At 40.9% G+C, this 22022-nt stretch overlaps 1 protein-coding gene across 6 annotated transcripts in view; it reads left to right on the plus strand.

Annotated features, from left to right (window-relative positions):
- The window catches only part of FAM120A (family with sequence similarity 120A), a 124481-nt gene that overhangs the window by 50368 nt on the left and 52091 nt on the right, over nucleotides 1–22022 (plus strand). For 4 of the 6 annotated variants that reach the window (XM_053578403.1, XM_053578411.1, XM_053578428.1 and 1 more), the window contains exons 5-7: nucleotides 116–233; nucleotides 13898–13995; nucleotides 14214–14497. In XM_053578403.1, the coding sequence (XP_053434378.1) occupies nucleotides 116–233; nucleotides 13898–13995; nucleotides 14214–14497 (500 nt within the window). The remainder of the gene's footprint in view (nucleotides 1–115; nucleotides 234–13897; nucleotides 13996–14213; nucleotides 14498–22022) is intronic. The other 2 variants (XM_053578419.1, XM_053578445.1) reach the window with 1 other exon arrangement.

Genomic DNA, 22022 nt, shown 5'->3' on the forward strand with positions numbered 1-22022 from the left:
TTCTAATATCATTCTAAATTCTTATCTAAGTTGAAAATCCACAGATTATTATACATGTGCTGAATAATAAAAATATGTTAATACACATGACCAGTGGCATACTAATTTACAAAAGGTTTTCCTACATTTATTTCAGTCTAGAACAGATGACAAAGTTATTCGATTTAAGAGAGCAATTGGATATTATTCAGCGACTAGTAAGCCTATGTCATTTCATCCACCACATTACTTAGGTAAGTAAATAAAGTCCTCTCTGTGATCAACATTGACCATGCAATAATCCAAAGAGGTTGAAATAGTCATCATGTGATCTTGTAGGTTTTTATTGTTTTGAAATGTGGTTTTCTACAGTTATCCAAATATATATAGTCAGACTTTCTGGGTAGATTTAGTAGTGATCCCAGAAAATATTGAGGAGTTAGAGAAGTCTTACAGATTTCTTAGTGTGAAGAAGAAGAGAGGAGGTCATGAAGATGAGACTGACAGGTCATAGTGATACTGACATCTTGGTGTCTCTGAGGTGTCGTTTTCTAAATATAGAATTCCCTGAGGACATAGAAGGTCTTAGAAGAGATTTCATAAGATCAGTGGATTTGTGGCTTCTCTTTTGTTGTGGGTTCTTTTTTGTTTGTTTTTTTGACAAAAGCCCAAATTTAATTCAGATATTTGAAATTTGGGAATAAAAAATATTTATAAGCTGTTAGCCTGAAGTTTGCTTGCACAGTGAACACTTTATTGGAGGCTATTAAGCAGTAAGCCGTAAGTATCATCCTCTTCATTGAATCAAATTTGTTTTTGTAAGGGTCCAGAGCCATAGAAGGATGAGAAATAGACCCACGCTCTGGTTTAAATAACGTTTGCTGCATATAAGCTTAACAAGAAAAGGCATGTTCAGGAGATTCTTATGGTAAATAGACTTTTTCTTTGTTTTAGAAGATTATTTCCAAGGTTGAAAATGTCCTTAAGAATTGTGACAGCATTCCTTTGTTTATTCAAGCATAGTGTCTGCTGAGTGCTAGGCACTGGAGAGGCAGAGATCAGAGATGTGGCACTGGCTCTGGGTGGGTGGGTGGTAGATGAGAAAATGTGACCGGCATTGATGCTGTGTGATAAAGGAAGAAGGGGCAGCAGAAGCCTGGAGATAGGTGTGGGAGGAGGCTAGAGCTGCTTGGCTATCTCTCCTGTCCCAACCTCCTCATTCCGGTGGTAGTAGGTGGTAGCAGGCTCCCAGTGGGGTACCTGGTTTCTTTCTTGCTCCCTTACATTTTTTTTTCCAAATAGCAAATGGAGTAAAATGTAAATTGGACCGTGCTACTCTCATACTTAGAATTCCCCATTGGCTTCCCCTCACATTTGGAATAAATTCCCATCTTACTACCCTGCTAAAGCCCTGTAATCAAGCTCCTACCTACTGCTGGACCAATTGCTCTCCACTCATGAGACTAACCTTTCTTGCCTTGAATGAATTGAGCTGGCTTCTGCCTTGGAGCTTTGCACTGGCTGTTGTGCCTAGCAGGCTCCTTTACCTGACCAGCTCTGTTTGGGTCATTCTGATTTGTGAGAGCTAGGCTATAATATCCTTCTCCAAGGCCTTTCTTGACTAGTGATCCTGACTTAACATTAGGCTGTTCTCAGTCACACCATCTGCCTTTAATTCTCTGCACACTGAGTGGACTGCTTTTCTTCATCTTCTTCCACTCCTAAGAATGTAAGGTCTGAGGGAACTAGGCCCTATTTGTTATCTTCATTCTTGTATGTATACTTGTGGAACAGGGGGTGTAGGGCATTGGAAGGGAGAAGAGCTAAATGCTGTTCCGTCAGTTAAGGTAGGAAGTTATGGGACCAGATCATGTCTGCTGTGTCTCCCGTATACCTGTCAGCATCAAAGAACCCAAACTCTATAAAATAATTTAAAGAGGTGTATTCAGAGCTGAGTATGTGGCCCCATGGTCCAGAGAGCCCCACCCAAGAAGCCTTGAGCAAGTGGTCCTTGGTGCTTGGGTTACAGTTTGGTTTTACATATTTTAGGAAGATAGAAATTACACATAAAATTACAATAAATATATGAAAGGTGTACATGGGTTTGGCCTGAAAAGATGGGACATCTGGGGGAGGGTGCTTATAGGTGATAGGTGAGTTTAAAGATTCTTAGATATGTAATAGGGTAAAGAATTGAAACTTTGTCTAACGCTTAGACTATTTTAAGTTAAGGAAGTTTGTTAGAGACATGTATAACTTTATCATGTCCACATCCTTGGATACTGAAGTGTTTCATTTGTCATTAAGTGAAATCATATAGCAAATATTCTTCTGACTTGTCTTTTTAACTCAGTGTTATATTATTAGATTCACCAATGAACAATGATATAGTCCATTTTTATTTTGTGGAGCATTGTATTAATATATACTTATCTGTTGTTGAAGGAAAATTGGGCTGTTTCTAGCTATTTGCCATTATGGATCCTGTCGAGTGTGTGCAGGACTGGCATTCCATACAGCTCAGGATAGTGTCCTGCTCTTCCCTCCAGTTTATTATGCAATAGTTTATTCTCCCAGTATAAGAAGAGGACTCCTAATTTGTTCCATGTTCTTTCTTCATTTAATGATTGTGAAATTATATCCCAGAATAATTTCAGTTTGCACTTCTCTGATTATTAATGAGGTTGAGAATCTTAAGTGTATTTATGATCCAGTAGTGTTTTTTCCATTGTCAAATGCTTGTTCATGTTGTTTGCGTGCGTTTCTGTAGTGTTTTGTGTACGTGTGTGTTGATTCATTCAGCAGGAGAAATGACAGTTTAATGACAGTTTAATAACAGCTGAACAGATTTTTAACTCCCCCCACTCATACAAATTTCCAGTTTGACTAGAACAATTCCTGGTTTTAGAGATCTGGGAACAAGTGCTTGATGTCAAATAGTACATTGTAATTGAATCCAACAATGGGAAGGTCCACTTTATTTGGCAGCCCTTGGTTGGAGTGTCTGCAGACAGCCCTTGTTCTCTCCCACTTCACATAAACAGGATCTGACAAGTCATCCCTCTATTTCCCCAGTATCTGCCGTCTCTGCAGAGAGAAAACGAAGCATGAGATGACCCTAAGTGGGTGGTGGTGGGGCAAACAGAAGGATTGTGACTGCTCTGCTCTCCTTGGCATTGTTAAGGGTTATTCATAGTGATAGGCATGCCAGCTCTGGTCTTTGCTCTTCTGGGGACCCCAGAGAACAAAGCCCACCCTCGGAGCATGCCTCCCAATCCTAGTGCTTGGGGAACAGGGTGTTTAGGTAAGGACACCTCCCCCAAAGAGAACTGGATTTCTTCTTTCACTCCTTGGATAAGGCCATTCACCTTTGCCAACTTCAGGGTTCTGAACTCTGCTATACTGCTCTGAGCACAGCCCTGTGGGCCTGATCCTGATGCAAGGGCATATGAACAAGATTCTGTGTAATCCAGACTACTCATGAAGAGAAAGACCTAACCCTCCTTAGAGGGACTTTTAGAAAGAAGGCTGTCAGGGGTGTCAGCTTTTTTTTTGATGAGGAATGTGCATGCCTCTGCCTTCATGATGTGGGAAAGAAAGAAGTCCAAAGGGTTGTGAAATGAGGCCTTTGAAGAAAAGGCCAGAAACACCAGAGAAGGAGGACCTTGCTCCCTAGGAGTCCTGGAGTACTGAGCCACAAAGTACTTTCTGGGGGGTTAGAATTAAAATTTATTTTAATTTTTAAATTAAATGAATTTTAAAATTTATTTAAAATAGTTTACAATTTTACTATTTTTGCACGTGAACTTTATGTCCACTCTGTATATTGGATACTAGTATTCTGTCAGATATATGGGCTGCAAATAAGATCTCCCAATTTGTTGTTTGTATTTTTTTGTTTGTTTGTTTTAGAAATATCTTTATTTTATTTTTAAGAAACTACTAGTACAATTGGGGTGCCACATGAGCCTTCCTTGTTGTGATTTCAGGGTCTATCATTCTCATGCATGATTTATAACTTTTCTGCATAGTGTTGTTTGTATTTTTCTTCCTTTGTGATGCATTTTGATATCAAAGTTCTTAGTTTTAATTCAAATACATAAATTTTTCCCTTTTTTGTTTATACTGTTAAGAAGTCCTGTACTATTTTTGTGGAAGAAGTGATAACATGTCTGAGATTGCTTCACAATAATACAGTAGTGGGAAAGGAAGGGTAGAAATGCAGATGACACATTTTGAAGGTGAGTGATGGATACACATGCCTCATTGTACAGTTTCCTTTTCTCTTGTATATGTTTTAAAGTGTTCCTGAGAAGGACAAAAGAAAATACAAAGTAAGGATTCTGAGGTGATAAACATATTTTGTCTTCTAAAAGTTTTATTGATGGTTTTGTCTTTTAAATTATCTGACATTGAATTTTATTTATGTGGCAAATAGGGGCATTCAGGGTTTTTTTTTGTTTTTTTTTTTTGAGACAGAGCCTCAAGCTGTCACCCTGGGTAGAGTGCTATGGCGTCATAGCTCACAGCAGCCTCCAACTCCTGGGCTCAAGTGATTCTCCTGCCTCAGCTTCCCAAGTAGCTGGGACTACAAGTGCCCACCACAGTTCCCAGCTATTTTTTTATTTGTAGTTGTCATTGTTGTTTGGCAGGCCCAGGCTGGATTTGAACCTGCCAGCTCTGGTGTATGTGGCTTGGCGCCTTAGCCGCTTGAGCTATAGGCACTGAGCCAAGAATTCAGGTTCTTGTTTACACATGTTGGTTACTTGTTGTCTTAGCGTTGTTTATTGAATAGGCTATCCCATTCTGTCAAAAGTCAAGTCTCTGTATAGATGGGTTTGTTTCTGGGCTTAGTTCTATTGAATTTCTGATTATCCTAATGCCATTATTACACCATCCCAATTACCATAGCCTGTAATACTTGCTATCTGGTTGGAGCATATCTGCCCACATTATACAATGTGGCCATAAAGTTCGTGGGCAATTTAAGATAGTTACTCATGAACTTTATGGCCACCCTGTATTTCTGTAAGTGATCAAAGCTATTTTTGATCCTTTTCACTTTTACATACATTTTGTGATCCTGGAGATTTTGGTTAGAATTTTATTGACTCTATAGATCAGTCTGGAGAGAAAAATATCTTTAATGTTGAATGTACTCAAGAAAATGTTGTATTTCTCTATTGATTTGTCTTGAATGTCTTTCAGTAAACTTTAATTTTCTTTATAAAGATTTAATAGATCTTTTGTTAGATATATTACTAAACATTAGTATTTTGTTTTAGGGTGCTATTTTCTTTTTTGAGACAGTCTCACTATGTTGCCCTCGGTAGAGTGCTGTGGCGTCACAGTTCACAGCAACCTCAAACTCTTGGGCTTAAGCGATCCTTTTGCCTCAGCCTCCCAAGTAGCTAGGACTACAGGCACTCGTCACAACGCCCAGCTGTTATGTGTGTAGCTGGCCCAGGCCAGGTTCAAACCCGCCACTCTTGGTGTATATGGCTGGTGACATAACCATTGTGCTGTGGGCACCATGCTTTAGGGTGCTATTTTCAAGTTCACATTTTCTTAAATTGTATTTTCTAACTGTTTATGTATAGCATGCAAACTGTTTTTGTAAGTTAATTTTCTTTGCTCAATTCTTATTAATTTTCATAATCGATTTGTCTATTTGGGGGGTGATTATATCATCTGTAGTTCAGTATCTTCCTTTTTCACCCTCATCATCTACTGAACTGGCTGTGATTCAAAGTGCAGTATTTAATAAGAGATATTATGATGATGACTGTTCTTGTCTAGCTCATGATCTCAAGGAGAAGTCTAATGTCTCACCATCTTAACTTTTCACTCTTATCTCCCCCCACTTTTTCCAGATAAAGGAAATAGCCTTATTAAAGAGATTTAATCAGGGGAATGGTGTGCACAGGTGTGCATTTCATTGGCTGGGGCCACAGTATTGCAGAGGGGTTGGAGGTGAATAAAGGGAGGTGGGGTAGGAAGCTCTCCCAGTAGTAGTAGGGCAAGACATGGTTGTGACCATCGGGCTAAGCTCTCTATAGTGGGAGGTAGAGTACTAGGTAGATTTACAGGTTTGGGGGAGGTAGAATGAGCAGGTATTGATGTGTATACATGGAAGCTTAGTTAATAAAAGATTCAGGGGAAATGGCTCCCATATTTTTGACTTGAGCATCTCAGATGATGACACCATTAGTGAGATAGAGATGATTGGAGGAGAGGCAGGTTTGTAAGGAGGGTTTCAGACAAAATATATATATATATTTCTTTTTGCAAGAGTCTTACTCAAGTTGCCCTGGGGTTGAGTTCCATGGCATCATAGCTTACAGCAACCTCAAACTCTTGGGCTCAAGCAGTTCTTTTCCCTCAGCCTCCTGAGTAGCTGGGACTACAGGTGTCCTCAACAATGCCTGGCTATTTTTAGAGACAGGGTCTTGCTCTTGCTCAGGCTGGTCTTAACTCCTGAGCTCAAGCAGTCCACCCACCTGGGCCTCTCAGAGTGCTGGGATTATAGGTGTGAGCCACCACACCTGGCCCCTCATTTCAGACACAAGTTTTTGAGGCTCCTTCCAGGATCTAGGCATGGAGATGTGAAATAGTTGAATGTACAAATTGAAGCACAGTGAGGAGCCAACGCCAAGTCCTGGGTTGGGGCTTAGTTGGTTGATGTGTGAGGTTGGGGAGAGTCATGGTAATGGGTGTGGTGAGCTAAGAAGGCTGGAGACAGTGCCTCTTGGGCCAGGTTGAGGAAGAGCAGGAGGAGTGGTATGGTGCAGTGGGACTAGAGATGCTCTGATTGCTGTTACTGATAGTACTGAGTTCTGCTGAGAGGTTGAGCAGGATGAGGATGCTGCCTATTTAGAGAAATGTTAGCAGAACTATAAAGGGAAGGCTTCCTAAACCTTGTGCAGGTGCATTTGGTTGGCCCTCTACAAAGGGTAAGGAATCCCAAGAAAAAATAGTTTTTAAACTTTCCACCATCTTCAGTACTGAAAGACATAGAAGAGGGGAGGGCGCATAGGTGGCAAGTGTTGGTCGTCTAAACCTACCTGTGGTCATTTCCAAAAGGGGTGGCATTTGAAATGGGAGGAAGAATTAAACAGGTTTAACTTATGAGGATGATGACTAATAAGATGGGGAGGCTGAAGTGCACATGGGGTAGTTCTGGTGCACAGGTGGTGGTTTCACTATAGGGGCAGGGAAGCACCTGCTCTCATAGCAGGTAGTATCCTAATGCCTGGCCTCTAGAAAGTCTGGCCTATCCTAAGCAGTATTGGGTGATCACAGAGGGAGCAGACCAAGGACAGATATGTAGATAGCAAGACTGACTGTTCCTTCGCATGAGGACAGAAATTTGTTAAGAGGACCATATTGAAATAGGTGCTAATCACTAAGCAAAGAACAGATGCTACAAAATGACCAGCAAAGAGAGACCCTCTGGGGTAGCAACTGTTGGGTTCTTGGGAAGATGCAAACTCAAGAAAGAGTGGACACTCCTGACTCTAGCTCTCAGGTCAGCCTGCTCAGGAAAGGGAATTCATGTCAAGAAAATCACTGTGGCAAAGCTGAGGGAGAAATGGGAGTTATTCTGGCGTGGTAGTTCTGGGTTCTCACTATTGGGAGCATGGAGGGCATGTTCCTAATGATGGAGAAGAGCCCTTGTGCTGCATGAAGCTTGGACGTGCTGGTGTTCCCCTTGACTGTTGTCTGTAGGCTAGACAGCCTATGTCACCACAGCCCCTTAGCCCGGTGCTTTATAGAATGTGCTAACAATTATTTTGAAAATACAACTATATCTGTATAGTATATAAAGCATACCCCCAGAATCTGAGGAAAAGAGTAGCAAATATTTTACTCTTGGGACTGCAAACTAATACAACCTCTTTGGAAGGAAATATGGAGAATCCTCAAATCCTCATTTGATCCCACAAACCCACTACTGGGCATCTACCCAGAAGAAAAAATATAATTTTATTATAAAGACATTTACACTAGATTGTTCATTGCTGCTCAATTTACAGTCACCAAACTGTGGAAACAACTTAAATGCCCAACAACCGAGGAATGGATTAACAAACATTATTAAAAAAGATGGAGACTTTACATCTTTTATATTAACCTGGTTGCAGTTGGAACACATTCTTCTTAGTAAAGAATCACAAGAATGGAGAAGCAAGAATCCAGTGTACTCAATACTAACATGAAACCAGTAGACGATCTAATACATGCCCGTATAAGAGAAAAACTCAAATCAATTCAAGGTGGGGGCAGGGAAATGAGGGAGCAGGGAGAGGAGAGGAATGGGTGTGCTCCTACTTAATGGGCACAATGTTAGGGTATATGGCACACCTCTTGGAGGTGGGACACAATTATAAGAAGGACTCTATCTGACAAATGCAAACATTGTAACCTAATTCTTGTACCCTCAATTAATCTGAAACAATAATAAAAATAAAAATAAATTGACAATGAAAATGAGATAGTATGTAAAGAATGTTAACCACATGGTGATGGATCTTATGCTGACATGGTTAGGACCCTGAAGTCTGACTTGAGCCCAAAGCAGGCTCTCTGGAGCTTGAGGAATTGAGGCAGGGGTATAGTTTTTATGAGAAATCCATAGTGTACCTGAGACAACAGAGTTATCTTAGTAGAAGGGCCAAAGTATAGATGAAGGTTCTCTAGGAAAAAAGTAAAAGTGAAAGAGGTGATATGACTGTTGACACTGAACTCCCTAAGGGCTGGCACCTCCTGCAGAGGAGTGTGTCAGCCAGCAACAGGAACAGGACATTTTCAGGGCTGGTGGTGGTGGGAGGCTGGGAGGCTGCTTGATGACGTGCCTCTTTGCACTTAATAGTATGCCTGTGCAATTGCCCTGTCACTTCACATAAGTTTGCCTCAGTTCAGCTTACCAGTGACTTCAAAATAAAGGCCTGTTAACATTTTCTTTTAGGTTGTGCTTTTCTAAAATCCATGGGTGGACAGAAAGTAATTTGTCTTGTTTTATCATAAACTTATAAAACCACTTAGGGATGGCCACATGAGATTTATTATTCCTTTTTTTTGCTTTCTTGAACTTTCCTCAGTCACTACAAATACTTTTTTGCGGTTCAAATGCTGATTAATTGAACCAGGGAATTGAACACATTTAGATAAAATGTGCCACTTAAGACTCAGGCACCAAGTGATTTGAATGATGCTATACCCGTTGTTGTTTACTCTGTGTATCCACATTTAGGGATAAAAACGATTTAGATAGCGAAGTGTGCTTAATGTAAGTACCAACCCAATTCACTGGTGACACACTGTTCTTGTGTCACCAGTGAAGCAGTTGGTAAAACAATCCTTTTTATTGTTGAGCTGCTTTAGTTCTTAGAAAGTTCTTGTTTATATTGACTTGAAATAGGCTTTCCTCATTTAAGTTTTTCTGTTGTTGCCAGCTCTTTCAGGAGCCACACAAAATGTGCTCAATCACTTAGTTCATAATCTTACTTTTTATGGTCCTTATAGTGAGCCTTCTTCAAGCTAATTTTTTCAGGTTTTGCACCCTTCTGCCACCAGGCTTTTTCTCTTGGCTGCTGGCCTGTGCCTCTTCCCATGGGATCTTGCCAGTGCCACAGGCTTTAGGCTTATGTCAGTCTTGGCTGTTAGCTCCTGGGAATTGGTGTTCAGCCCTCTGCCTCTTGGGCACTGACCTTGTACCTGGTCTAAGGCCCCCTCAGCCTGCCTGACTTGCTCCATTAGGCCTCCTCTTCCTGCAGGACAGACAGACTGTCCCCTTATCTTTCCACTGCGCTCAAGGACCCTTCCCTGCCTTTATGGAAATCCCTCTGTAGTTTAATAGGAACAGATTACATGAAAGTTTCCTTCCATTAACTTTGCGTGTTGTATAGAATATTGACATTCAGTAAATGAATCCATGTAATCATGTTTAAAATCATTGGAAAATTTTGCCTTTTTGGGGGCAAGCATTAAAAAGTAATGATGGTGGCTCAGCGCCTGTGGCTCAAACGGCTAAGGTGCCAGCCACATACACCTGAGCTGGTAGGTTCGAATCCAGCCCTGGCCCGCCAAACAACAATGACGGCTGCAACCAAAAAAATAGCTGGGCCTTGTGGCGGGTGCCTGTAGTCCCAGCTACTTGGGAGGCAGAGGCAGGAGAATCGCTTGAGCCCAGGAGTTAGAGGTTGGAGGTTGCTATGAGCTGTGATGCCATGGCACTCTACCCAGGGCAAGAGCTTGAGGCTCTGTCTTGAAAAAAAAAAAAAAAAAAAAAAGTAATGGTGGTGGTAGGGATTATATTGATTTACTTAATCTTCTAATAAAAATTTTCAAGGCTGGGCGGCGCCTGTGGCTCAGTTGGTAAGGCGCCGGCCCCATATACGGAGGGTGGCGGGTTCAAACCCGGCCCTGGCCAAACTGCAACCAAAAAATAGCCGGGCGTTGTGGTGAGCGCCTATAGTCCCAGCTACTCGGGAGGCTGAGGCAAGAGAATCTCTTAAGCCCAGGAGTTGGAGGTTGCTGTGAGCTGTGTGAGGCCATGGCACTCTACCGAGGGCCATAAAGTGAGACTCAGTCTCTACAAAAAAAAAAAAAAATTTTCAAGGCTGTATTTTTGGGTTGACACTATAAAAGTGTATACCAATACCTTTGTATATTACAGAATTTTTTTTATAAAGTACTATTTTTTTCTTTTGTTTAATGTAAGATCTTAGCAATAATATATGGAGCACTAGATGAGCATTTGTTAGGTTGGGCTGAGAAAGGGACAAGAGTGAGGCTGACTGGTTCTAAGTAGATGTTCTAGTTTAACGTTCCTTTAAAAAAATTATCTTACTTTAATTTGGAGTAAAAGCTAGACAGCTTCATTAGGTGTAGGTGAGTCAGGGAAGTAGGTAACTCAACAGCATTTCTTATATACTGGGGTAAAAGATCAACACAGCATAGCTCAGGGACTGCAAAGCATGTTTCATTTTTCTTCATTCTTAAAGAAGTTATTAATACAGTACAACCTCCATAGTTGACCACCTCCCTGTATTGACCCCCTCCTTAAGTTGACCTCATTTTCATAGAACAGACATGTATTACATGTATGTATCAGTACAGTGGGCCTAGTTCTTTATGTTGACAACCTCTGTTGACCAGTTTGTTACAGTCCCTTGGGCAGTCAATTTATAGAGGTTCTACTGTGATTTTAATAATATTTTAAAATTGTAGATTTTTTTTGGTATAGTAATTAAACATTTTTCTGCATTTTTTCCTCCAATCTTTTTTTGCCTTGAATCTGCATACTTTTCTAACAAAAACCTACCTCTCTAATAGTGTTTGTCAAAGTAAGAGAATTAGGAACTAGTGGTGTTGATCTCTATCTGTAAGCCCAGTGCCTCTTTTGAGAAAGATGGTCTTGTAGAAAAGACAGACAGTGGTTCTGCTCAGCTGCACTTGGGCATAAAGAACAAGAACTGATTTAGAAGAAGGCCTCTAGTCTGCAGAGCAGGCCCTGCATTATTAGGCATTTCTGCAGCCTTCAGAAAAATATAGATAAGTTAATTCACTTACTGGACTAAGTTATAATAGAATAGTGACTTGCTCTGTGGATTTACGAAGGTTTGAGGTGAATGTTTGAAATGTGTTTTTAGCGATTATTTTTTTTCCTTCGAATTCTTTGGTTTATGAAAGAAAACTTGTATTTTCCACAAAGTTTTTTTTTTTTTTTCCTTTTGAGACAGAGCCTCAAGCTGTTGCCCTGGGTAGAGTGCTGTGGCATCATAGCTCACAGCAACCTCCAACTCCTGGGCTCAAGTGATTCTCTTGCCTCAGCCTCCCAAGTAGCTGGGACTACAGGCGCCCGCCACACGCCTGGCCATTTTTTGGTTGTAGCTGTCGTTGTTTGGTGGGCCCAGGCTGGATTTGAACCTGCAGCTCTCGTGTATGTGTCTGGCGCTTTACCAGCTTGAGCTACAGGCACTAAGCCTTCCACAAAGTTTTTTTAACATATAAAGGCCAAAAATAGAATGAAACAAAAATGAGCATATTTACTTGAATGCTGTTGCCACATAATTGATGAGCCCAGCCTTTTATTTTAATTATTCAAAAGTTAGGTATGGAAGGCCAGCCATAAAACATTGTAAGCTAGACCTTTTACAGTGATTTAAATAATAATATTAGTGCCTGAATGGATTTTATAGTATTCCTTGGTCCACATCTAGCTATAATTCAGAATCACTTGAGAACAGATCTTTAACAATTCTGGCAACTTTTATCTCACAGTTGCAGATCTAGTAGGCGTATTATTTGATTGGAAACACCACCTTGTGTGCATGCTTATGTGGGGGTGTGTGTGTGAGAGAGCACGCTGTGTGCATACCCTTCAGAGGCATGGATATAGTTGACTTGTTCAGTCAAGAACATATCCTTGTGTGTTCATGTGTGTGTGTGTGATGTGAGTGTGCCTGTGAGCACACACGTCAGTCTCAGTGTTCCCAGCTACTTGTACTGCAGTTTTATTTGTTCAGTACAAAGGTGGAAGTTGTGCCAAGTTTTTTTTTTTTTTTTTTTTAGTGAAAACCAGAATCAAAAGCCTGTAGTATTTCAGAGCCTGAGAGCTGAGGGCTTGGAGTTAGGAACTTCAGATAAATCGTAGCTTTTCAGGTTTGTGGATCTTCATCTGGGACAGAAGGAATGGGCAATGATCTGTGTTATACTGTTAGCCTCTGGGCTGTGCCTTTGCTTTCAGGAGGCCAGAGACCAGGACAGTGTTTGCACCCTTGGTTTATTATGCTTGAACTGTCTTAGTGAGTTCAGCATGAAAGTTTGTTTTCAGAGAATGAGAGAGAAGGCTTGGGGGAATTTTTATGTATTTAGCTTATTTTGACAAATAGATAGTATGAGAGGTGGTGGTTTGTGGGTTGAGTTCCTCTTGCCTAATGTCCAGATTCAGAGGTTGGAGAAGCACCCCTACTGCTTAAAGAAGGAAATTGGAGCTTAGGAACCACATACATGGTTCCTCCAATTCCAGTTGGAGCTCAGGAACCACATACATGGTGGTTCCTGAGCTTTCTCCCTTTCCTTAGACCTCTGAGGCCAACCAAACTGTGGAAGTGCAGAGGCTTCAGGCCCTACCTTGTGTCATTGCTTTAGGTTAGCCTTTCTCCTCATTTTAATGTCATTCTTCAGCCTTTCCTCTACATGGCTTTCTGTCCCCAAATGGAATTACTTACTTTCATGGGAGTAGTGACTAGCACACATACCAATGTACTATCAGAACAGATTTATGAAGTCATGTTTTAAGAGAACACAGAATTCTAAGTTACTGATCCTATAATGCATGCTAAAATGTGTAACCTAATAATAATTTTGCTTGACAATTAAAAACAACCCAAAATTATAGGCAGCGACTATCATACTTTAGTTTTTATATTTAAAACTTTATAATTAGCTAAGAACCTAATTTTAGTTGTGAAATAGTTTAAATAGAAAAATATTTCTCTTGCTTTACAAATGTAAGAGACTACTCTGTCCCTTTTCTGTTTCTTTCATGCCTGCCAGGACTTCTGGTTTTGCTGAGTTCTCAGGTTAGGAGCAGTAGTGAGCAGAGACTGAGTTACAGAGATCGCTCATCAGGTTAAACACAGAGGGACAGATGAGGGCATTCAGGAAATGCACAAAAGAAAAACACTGTCAAAAGTTCACTGAAAAATCTAGAAAGTTAAAATTCTAGCCTTAGTGTAGAAAATTGATCATTATAAAATTAAGTATTAATGTTAACCACTAAAGATTTCTCAGAAGTGGGACTGATGGTGGTGTCAGTGTCTGAGGACCTATAGGCCAGCCCCAAGATGTCCTGGGGAAATGGTATCCTGTTCAGTGATTTTTATAATTTTCTTCCTGTGTTGATGAACAGCCAGACCTGGTCCGTTTGGAATGCCTGGGATGGTGCCACCGCACGTTCCTCCTCAGATGCTCAACATTCCACAAACCTCTCTGCAAGCAAAGCCCGTGGTAAGAGGTTCTCTATGTGGGTGGGGTGGTGGGCCTCAGATATGGCCCACTCATTAAGTTTTAATGAATACTAAAATAATTTTTTAAACTCTTGAATTGATATGGGAAATAGATAACAGTGTTTTTTACCTTAAAAAAATTAACCTGAAAAAAAATCAACATAGACTTGAGTCATGTCCTGCCTGCAGCATGAATGTGACCCGTGCTCTTTGTTTCAGGCCCCACAGGTGCCCAGCCCAGGGGGTGCCCCGGGCCAGGGTCCATACCCATACAGCCTCGCTGAGCCAGCTCTTACTTTGGACACGAGTGGGAAGAATCTGACGGAGCAGAACAACTACAGCAACATTCCTCATGAAGGGAAACACACACCACTGTATGAGCGGTCCTCGCCCATCAACCCAGCCCAGAGCAGCAGCCCCAATCACGTGGATTCTGCCTACTTCCCTGGCTCTTCTACGTCATCATCTTCAGACAATGATGAGGGCGGTGGAGGAGCGACAAAGTGAGTAGTTGCAGTTTCTGAGTGCTCCTCAGGCGCATAATGACCTGGGAAGCTGCCTCTTGGCCCTACTAGCCACACAGGTATTTTTCGCAAACATGCAGTTTGTTACCGGTAGGTGAATGTTCCTATAAGTTGCTGAATTTAGGAAGAGAAGAAATTCAGAGTTCCTTTGATCCAGGAGCCAAGAGGTTAATTTTGTGTGTGTGTGGGGTTATGTGTGAGGAGGAGTAGCACTATATCAGATAAATCTTCCCATGTCTTTTTTTTTCCAAACAGAGTCTCATTGTGTTGTCCTTGGTAGAGTGCTGTGGCGTCACAGCTCAAGGCAACTTCAAAGTCTTGGGCTTAAGCGATTCTCTTACCTCAGCCTCCCAAGTAGTTGGGACTATAGGCACCTGCCGCAACGCCTGGGTATTTTTTTGTTGTTGTAGTTGTCATTGTTGTTTGGTAGGCACCGGCTGGGTGGCTGACACCTTAGCTGCTGAGGTACAGGTGCTGAGCCCCTCCCATGTCTTGATCATCACACAAACCAGTTCTTCTTAAACTCCTATCTGGAAAGGGTCCTGCAGTTGCAGGTCATGGGGCTGGGAAGATGCAGATTTTAAGTCATGGAAACCTCAAAGAACAGATCTATTTGTCCTCCCTCTGTGCTCAGACCAGGGTCCTTGGGCATGAAGGAGAGGGGAGGAATAGATCTGTTCTTTGAGTTTCCCCCCAACGTTAACCTCTTGGCTCTGAACTTTTTCTCTTCCTAAATCCAGAAACTTACAGGAACATTCTTGAAGTAACACTGTTTGCCCAACCCAAACCGTGGAAAGCTGGTTAGACAAAAGACAGAATTCTTCCTTTCAAGGAGTGTTTTTAAACAGTGTGCTTCCCTGAACAGATAAATTTACAAAACATATAATTGGTTAAAATCTGACTGGGGAAACCTTAAGTGGGCACTTCCCCTCCCTTAAACTGTCTTGTGTTTCAAAAAGAAAGGAAATGTCTTTCTCCTGTAAGTCTGAGTCTCCTTTTCCTTAGTTTGAACTTAACTTTACAGGGTAGGTAACCACAGGTGATTGGTGTTATATCAATTTCTGATATAAGAAATCTAAGAGATGTAGTTTTCAGTCTCTATACAAGTTCTTACTGGTGTGTCACTGGAAGCAAAGTGATTTTTCCTCTTTGCCCTTTGTCTGTAGAACAGACCTAGAGTAGCAGTTAGTGAAGAGTTCACTGTCACCCAGCAATTGCACACCCAGTAGGTATAGCAGAAAAGCATAAAGTTCATAAATGTGCTGTATATATAATCCTAAAACTCTGAAGTGAAGAACTGTAATTTTAGTATTCAAAATTTTAAATCTCTAGCAAGTTAATATATTTAGGACCTATTGAATCAGAAACACTGGATTGGGCCCCAGAAACCTGCATTTTAAATAAGCACCCTAGTTGAGTCTTAAGCACACTGAAGTCTGAGAACAATTGATAGATGATCTTATAAATCTTTCCACTCTAGAATTGTAAGGCACTGTGCATTTTCTTTTAAAATTTGATTCATGCCAGTAAGACCAACGTATTTGTATATCTAGGTTCATCTTAATAAGAAATATTCTTTCCAAATTCTGAAACTTAGGTAGTAATAAGATTTAAAAAACAAAAAACAAAAAAAAAAAAAAAAAGGAAGCTTTATGACTCAAAAAGTTAAGGGCTGGTGACAAAGATAATAGCACCCAGGTTGAGGTGCTGACTTGGGGAGCATGGGTAGAGACCATAGCACATCTCAGTGGAGGCTGTCCTGTTACTTGGGAGGAGGGTTCAGTAGAAAGCACTGCTCATTTAATTTGATATGTTGTCCTTGTTAGAACGAGAGCTGCATTTGGAGTATGTAGGATTGAGGATTTCCTCTCTGTCTTTGTTTATTCAGCTTTTACCTATTTGTAAAGGTTCTCTCTGTTCATCTTTTCCTAGCTCCTAGGGATCCTTTCTCTCTTTGAACTCTAGCAGCACCAATTTGTCTCAATCCCTGATATGATGTTTTTACTGTGTTGTCTGGAGATGCGTCTTGTTTCTGCAACCAGAATTTGATCTGCTTGATATCTTAGTGTTTTGCCATCCTTGCACTATGAAGTGTCATGAGGAAGGCAGGGTACATAGACAGTCTGGAACAAAAAGATTGGATTCAAGCCATGTGACTTAGCAATGACTCAATTTCCTTGAATCTGCTTCTACTTTTATTATAATAAAGAAGAGAGAGATATCTTAGAATTAAGATGCAGGAAGGCAAAGGAGACAAGAGTGCTTATTCTGAAGATTCTGGGGGCAGAAACTAGGTAGCATTTGACTTGGGGTCAGACCCTTAATTAAGAGCATCCTTTGCTTATGGCAGGTGTGGTGGCACAACTTGGATTTATGTATGTGGCATGGTGCTAAGAAAGGATGGTGTTCATGATTTTTAGCAAGGATTCTAGCCTGGTGAATGCTAGAATGTATGTAGTATATTGTGTGCAACTTGAGTCTGTACATAAGAAAATAGAGAATTGCTTTTGTAGTTTATAAAATAACTCAGTAGGGGTAATAATTTAGGACGGGGTATACATTTTTCTTTTCTCTGCCACACATTAGAACAACAGCTCTCAACCTGTGGGTCACAACCCCTTTGTAACAATGAAAATACACCCTGCATATCAGATATTTACATTACGATTTATAACAGTAGCAAAATTACAGTTATGAAGTAGCAACGAAAACAATTTTATGGTTGGAGGAGTCACCACAACGTGAGGAACTGTATTAAAGGGTCGTGGCATTAGGAGGCATTAGGAAGGTTGAGAACCACTACATTAGAAGAATGCGAGTTATCTGTAGCCACACATTAAATACACAGACACTAACAAAAGCTGATTTGTAAAGACCTATGCCTACTTTTTGTAGATAAGCTATCTACAAAAGTCATAGATAAGCTAAAAAAAGGTCTTCAGAAAATTGGCATGCAGCCTCAGGTTGTATACACCTGATTTTAGGACTTAGTTTACCTTAAGTTAGGACTTTAATTAGGACCCTGGGACCTTCATTGTCCTTTTAGGATGGTCCTTTTGGAGAGGAAATTATCCATGAATTTAACCAAGAAGTATTTGAGCACTTAACTGTTCACTAGTGAAAGACAATGGATGGCACAGATAAGGTCTGTGCTCAGCACTTGTGTTCTGATAGAAAACAGTCTGTAAGCAGTAGATAAACCAACCTTGACGATGATGAGTGTGTGAAGAAAACATGCAGAAGAGTGACTGGAACAGGGAGCACTGGAAATGGGAATGGTGGGAAGGCTGAGCAGAAGAAAGTGAGAAGAGCTGATGCACTGAGGTGTGATGCCTGGAAGGGCTGTGCATTGCAGAATTGCATGTCTTCTGGTGCCATGAATACCATCCAGAGTGTGCTTAGAGTAGCCCTGGTGTTTCTTAAGAAATGAGTGTTTTCTCATCTTGATGGCATTTGCCCTTTGAACAAATAGGTCTCTGGACAGACAGACCATTCAGCTGGTGGGAATTTATGGATATTGAACTTCACGGTCTGGTCTTTTTTTTTTTTTTTTTGTAGAGACAGAGTCTCACTGTAGCGCCCTCAGGTAGAGTGCTGTGGCGTCACATGGCTCACAGCAACCTCTAACTCTTGGGCTTACACGATTCTCTTGCCTCAGCCTCCCAAGCAGCTGGGACTACAGGCGCCCGTCACAGCGCCCGGCTATTTTTTTTTTGGTTGTTGCAGTTTGGCTGGGGCTGGGTTTGAACCCGCCACCCTCGGCATATGGGGCTGGCGCCCTACTCACTGAGCCACAGGCGCCGCTCAGGGTCTGGTCTTAATGTCAACGAATTGACAGTAAAAATGTTTATAATTTCTAAACCACAGAATAGCAGAGGGGATAGGCCTTTAAGATGCCCAGCAAGGCGTGCTGCCATCCATTACTTTCTTGCCATCCAGCCCAGACTCAGGATTGCATGGGGCATGGTCCCAAGGTGGGTCTGGGTAGTCATTTGCCAAGGTTGCTCAATAAGTACTCACTTATATCTGTGATGGAAAACAAATAGTCATTTTCTACAGTTAAAAAATGTATTTTACAGTAAATGTTCAGTGGTACCACAAGGAAGCAATAAGCCAAATTCAGAATGTGGGACAATCTGCAAAGTAAGTGGCCTAGTTTCCCCACAGTAACTCAGTGGCTTTTTTCTAAAGGGTAGTGATTATGGGTGATGGGGACTGTTACAGAATAAAATAGAAAACCATAAAAGCACCCTACGAATTAAAAACGTAAGCATTATAAGTGGTAAAAGGTATAAATGTGCCAGGTGTGGTGCCTGCAGTTCCAGCCACTTGAGAGGCTGAGGTAGGAGGAGGTTCACTCAAGCCAAGGAACTTGAGGCTCCCATGTGCTCTGATTAGTTGAATAGCCACTGCACTCTAGGCTGGGCAACATAGTATGACCCTGTCTCTTTAAAAAAAAAAAAAAAAAGCATAAATATGCAATTCATAGAAGAAACACAGATACCAATAAACAAAAAGTTGTTCCCCCTCACTGAGAAAATCAAAAGAATACAACTTAAGACATAACAAGACATCTTTTATTAAAAATCTATACAATTCTATACAACTGTCAAACGTTTGTTTATAAAGATAATATGTGGTGGGGAACATAGATAGAGCTGGTAGGTCCTGGTTTTTATCCTCATCATTGCTGGTTGTCACCATGACCCATAGGTGTCTGAGAACCATGGTGCTCTTCGTGGATATTTGCTGGGTACCTGTAGGAAGGCAGGTGTGTGGTGTGTCACAGCAACATTGGTTAGATGTGTGTGCCCTCTTCCATCCTCATCCTGTCATCAAGGACTGTCCGCATGGAGCATCATACCTCACTACAGAGAATGTTCTTAGGTAACCCCAAATCTATGAGGAGGTATCTGCACAGATGGCAACAGATCTGGAAGTGTTCTTGGCCAATCGTGAGAGGCTGGTGGGGGTAGCCTTCACTGGGTGCATTTGGCAGGCTGTCCTGTGTTTTTTCTACTTCTTTTTGTCATTTTCTTTAATACCTATCCAGCCTTTAGTTTCTTCAGTTAGGAGAGTTGTTCCACTGTACTGTTGGATTGGGCGTCGTGGACTGTTTGTTACTCTTTCTTTAGAATTTTTGAAAAATCTGTGTTAGATGAGGAGTTCTTAGAATATGAGAAGACTTCTTGCCACACTGCTGTGGCTGCCTGAGATATTTTTCCAACAAAGATTAGAGATGAGCTTTTTGGGAGCTTAGTCCTGAGTTTAATTGGCTCCTTGGCAGAAGCACAACACTCTTCTTTCTAGCAGTGTCTTTGTCCCTTATTAGAGAAGTGGGCTGGTGCCCTGGGCAGTGATTGGAACTGGCTGGTTGTTTTGGCCCATAATGGTTGGTTTGGCAATAAAATAAGAAGAAATGTGCTGTTTTATAACTAAATATTTCATGATTTTCTCTCATGCCTTTTGTTAAAGCAGCATCAGCATATGCTTCTTTCTTTATTCTTGGTTAAAAATTTTAAAATGAAGGTGACATTCTTGTTTTTCTTCCTTTCCTGGCCTCTGTCAGATCTTTGTAATCCTGTTTTGTTGAATTAAGAATTAACAGTTGAGGCTCAGCACCTGTAGCATGGTGGTTACAGCACCAGCCACATATACCGAGGGTGGCGGGTTCGAACCCAGCCCAGGCCAGCTAAACAACAATGACAACTGCAACAAAAAATAGCCAGCTGTTGTGGCAGGCCCCTGTGGTCCCAGCTACTTGGGAAGCTAAGGCAAGAGAATTGCTTAAGCCTAAGGGTTTGAGGTTGCTATGAGCTGTGACGTCACAGCACTCTACCGAGGGCAACATAGTAAGACTCTGTCTTCCCCTCAAAAGAATTAAAAGTTGAATCCTTGTGGAGGTGTTATTTTATAATATTTTCATAGATTCGTTTGGATAGGTAGAATTAGAATCAAATCTGAGGTTGCCTAAATTAAAGTTTTTAATTTTTTCTATTATATCTTTTTTCTAATCTTGATACAAAGTTACATAGAATTCAAACATTGCAAATTACTGTATAAGGAATCTCCCAAGATTCTACCTCTGGAGCAGTAACTATATTCAAAAGATTGGTGAATATTCAAGCATCTTATTTTTCTCTGCATATACTAAAATTTATAATAACGGTATCTTAGGGACAGCCGTCATTTTCCTTTTCTTTTATACTTTACATACTTATTAAAGTAATAATAAACATGAAGTATAAATATGTATATATACTTAATAAGTATAACTATATATATACACATTTCATTGTTTTGGGGGTTTTTTTTTGAACATTATTACTGACATTTTAGAAGGGATAGATAAGGCCAGATGTGAGGTGGCTCATGCCTGTAATCCCAGCACTCTGGGAGGCCTACTTGAGGAGGCTGAGACGAGAGTATCTCTTGAGCCCAAGAGTTTGAAGTTGCTATGAGCTATGATGCTATGGCACTCTACCAAGGGCAACAAACTGAGACTCTTATCTCAAAAAAAAAAAGAATGGATAGGGCTCAAAAGGAGTAGGGTGCTGGCCCCATGTGCTGGAGGTAGTGGGTTCAAACCCAGCCCTGGCTAAAAAACTGTAAAAAAAAAAAAAAAAAAGAATGGATAGATAAAAGTTTTATTCAGATAGAAAACTAACTTTTATCAGCTTTGTAACTTTATTTGTATAGATTTGTTTCATTTTCTTAAATATTTATACAGTAGTAGAACCTCCATAATTGATCACCTCCCTACATTGACTACCTTCTTAAGTTGACCTCATTTTCATAGACCAGACATGTACTACATGTATGTATCGATTTAGTAAGTCTAGTTCCTTATGTTGATCACCTCTGTATGTTGACCAGTTTGTTACAGTCCTTGGGTGGTCAGCTTACAGAGGTTCTACTGTTCATGTATCTTAAGTGGAGAGAAGGCTCAACACAGTAGAATATCTTGACTGATTAAATGAGACAGAGTCTTGGTTGCCCAGGCTAGAGTGCAGTGGCATCATCATAACTCATTGCAACCTCAAACTCCTGTGCTTAAATAATCTTGCTGCCTCAGCCTCCTGAGTAGCTGGGACTACAGGTGTACACCACCACTTCTGATTAGTTTTACTATTTATTTATTTTTCTAGACACAGGATCTTACTTTTGCTCTGGAAGTTCTGGTCTCAACTGACCCTCTTCCCTCAGCCTCCCAAAGTACTAGTATTATAGGTGTGAGTCACCGCACCCAACCATCGATATTTATTTTGATATGCAGTGTTAGGGTGGCATTTCTTGCTTGAGCTTTGCAGTCCATCTCCCCTGTTAATGGGTGCTAATGACATGTGAGTCCCTGTAGGATCATATGTGCTGGACTGTGAAAGATGAACCGCAGAAAGACAGGCATCTAAATGACCCTGTGAGTAGTGCTGAGTCTCCACTGTTATCAAGGACTGTTTCTCTCAGATTCTCATGGCAAGTTTTTGCAGGTGTGGTTGTGTGGTCT

Source organism: Nycticebus coucang, chromosome 2 (assembly GCF_027406575.1).
Source record: "Nycticebus coucang isolate mNycCou1 chromosome 2, mNycCou1.pri, whole genome shotgun sequence".
NCBI classification, from domain to species: domain Eukaryota; kingdom Metazoa; phylum Chordata; class Mammalia; order Primates; family Lorisidae; genus Nycticebus; species Nycticebus coucang.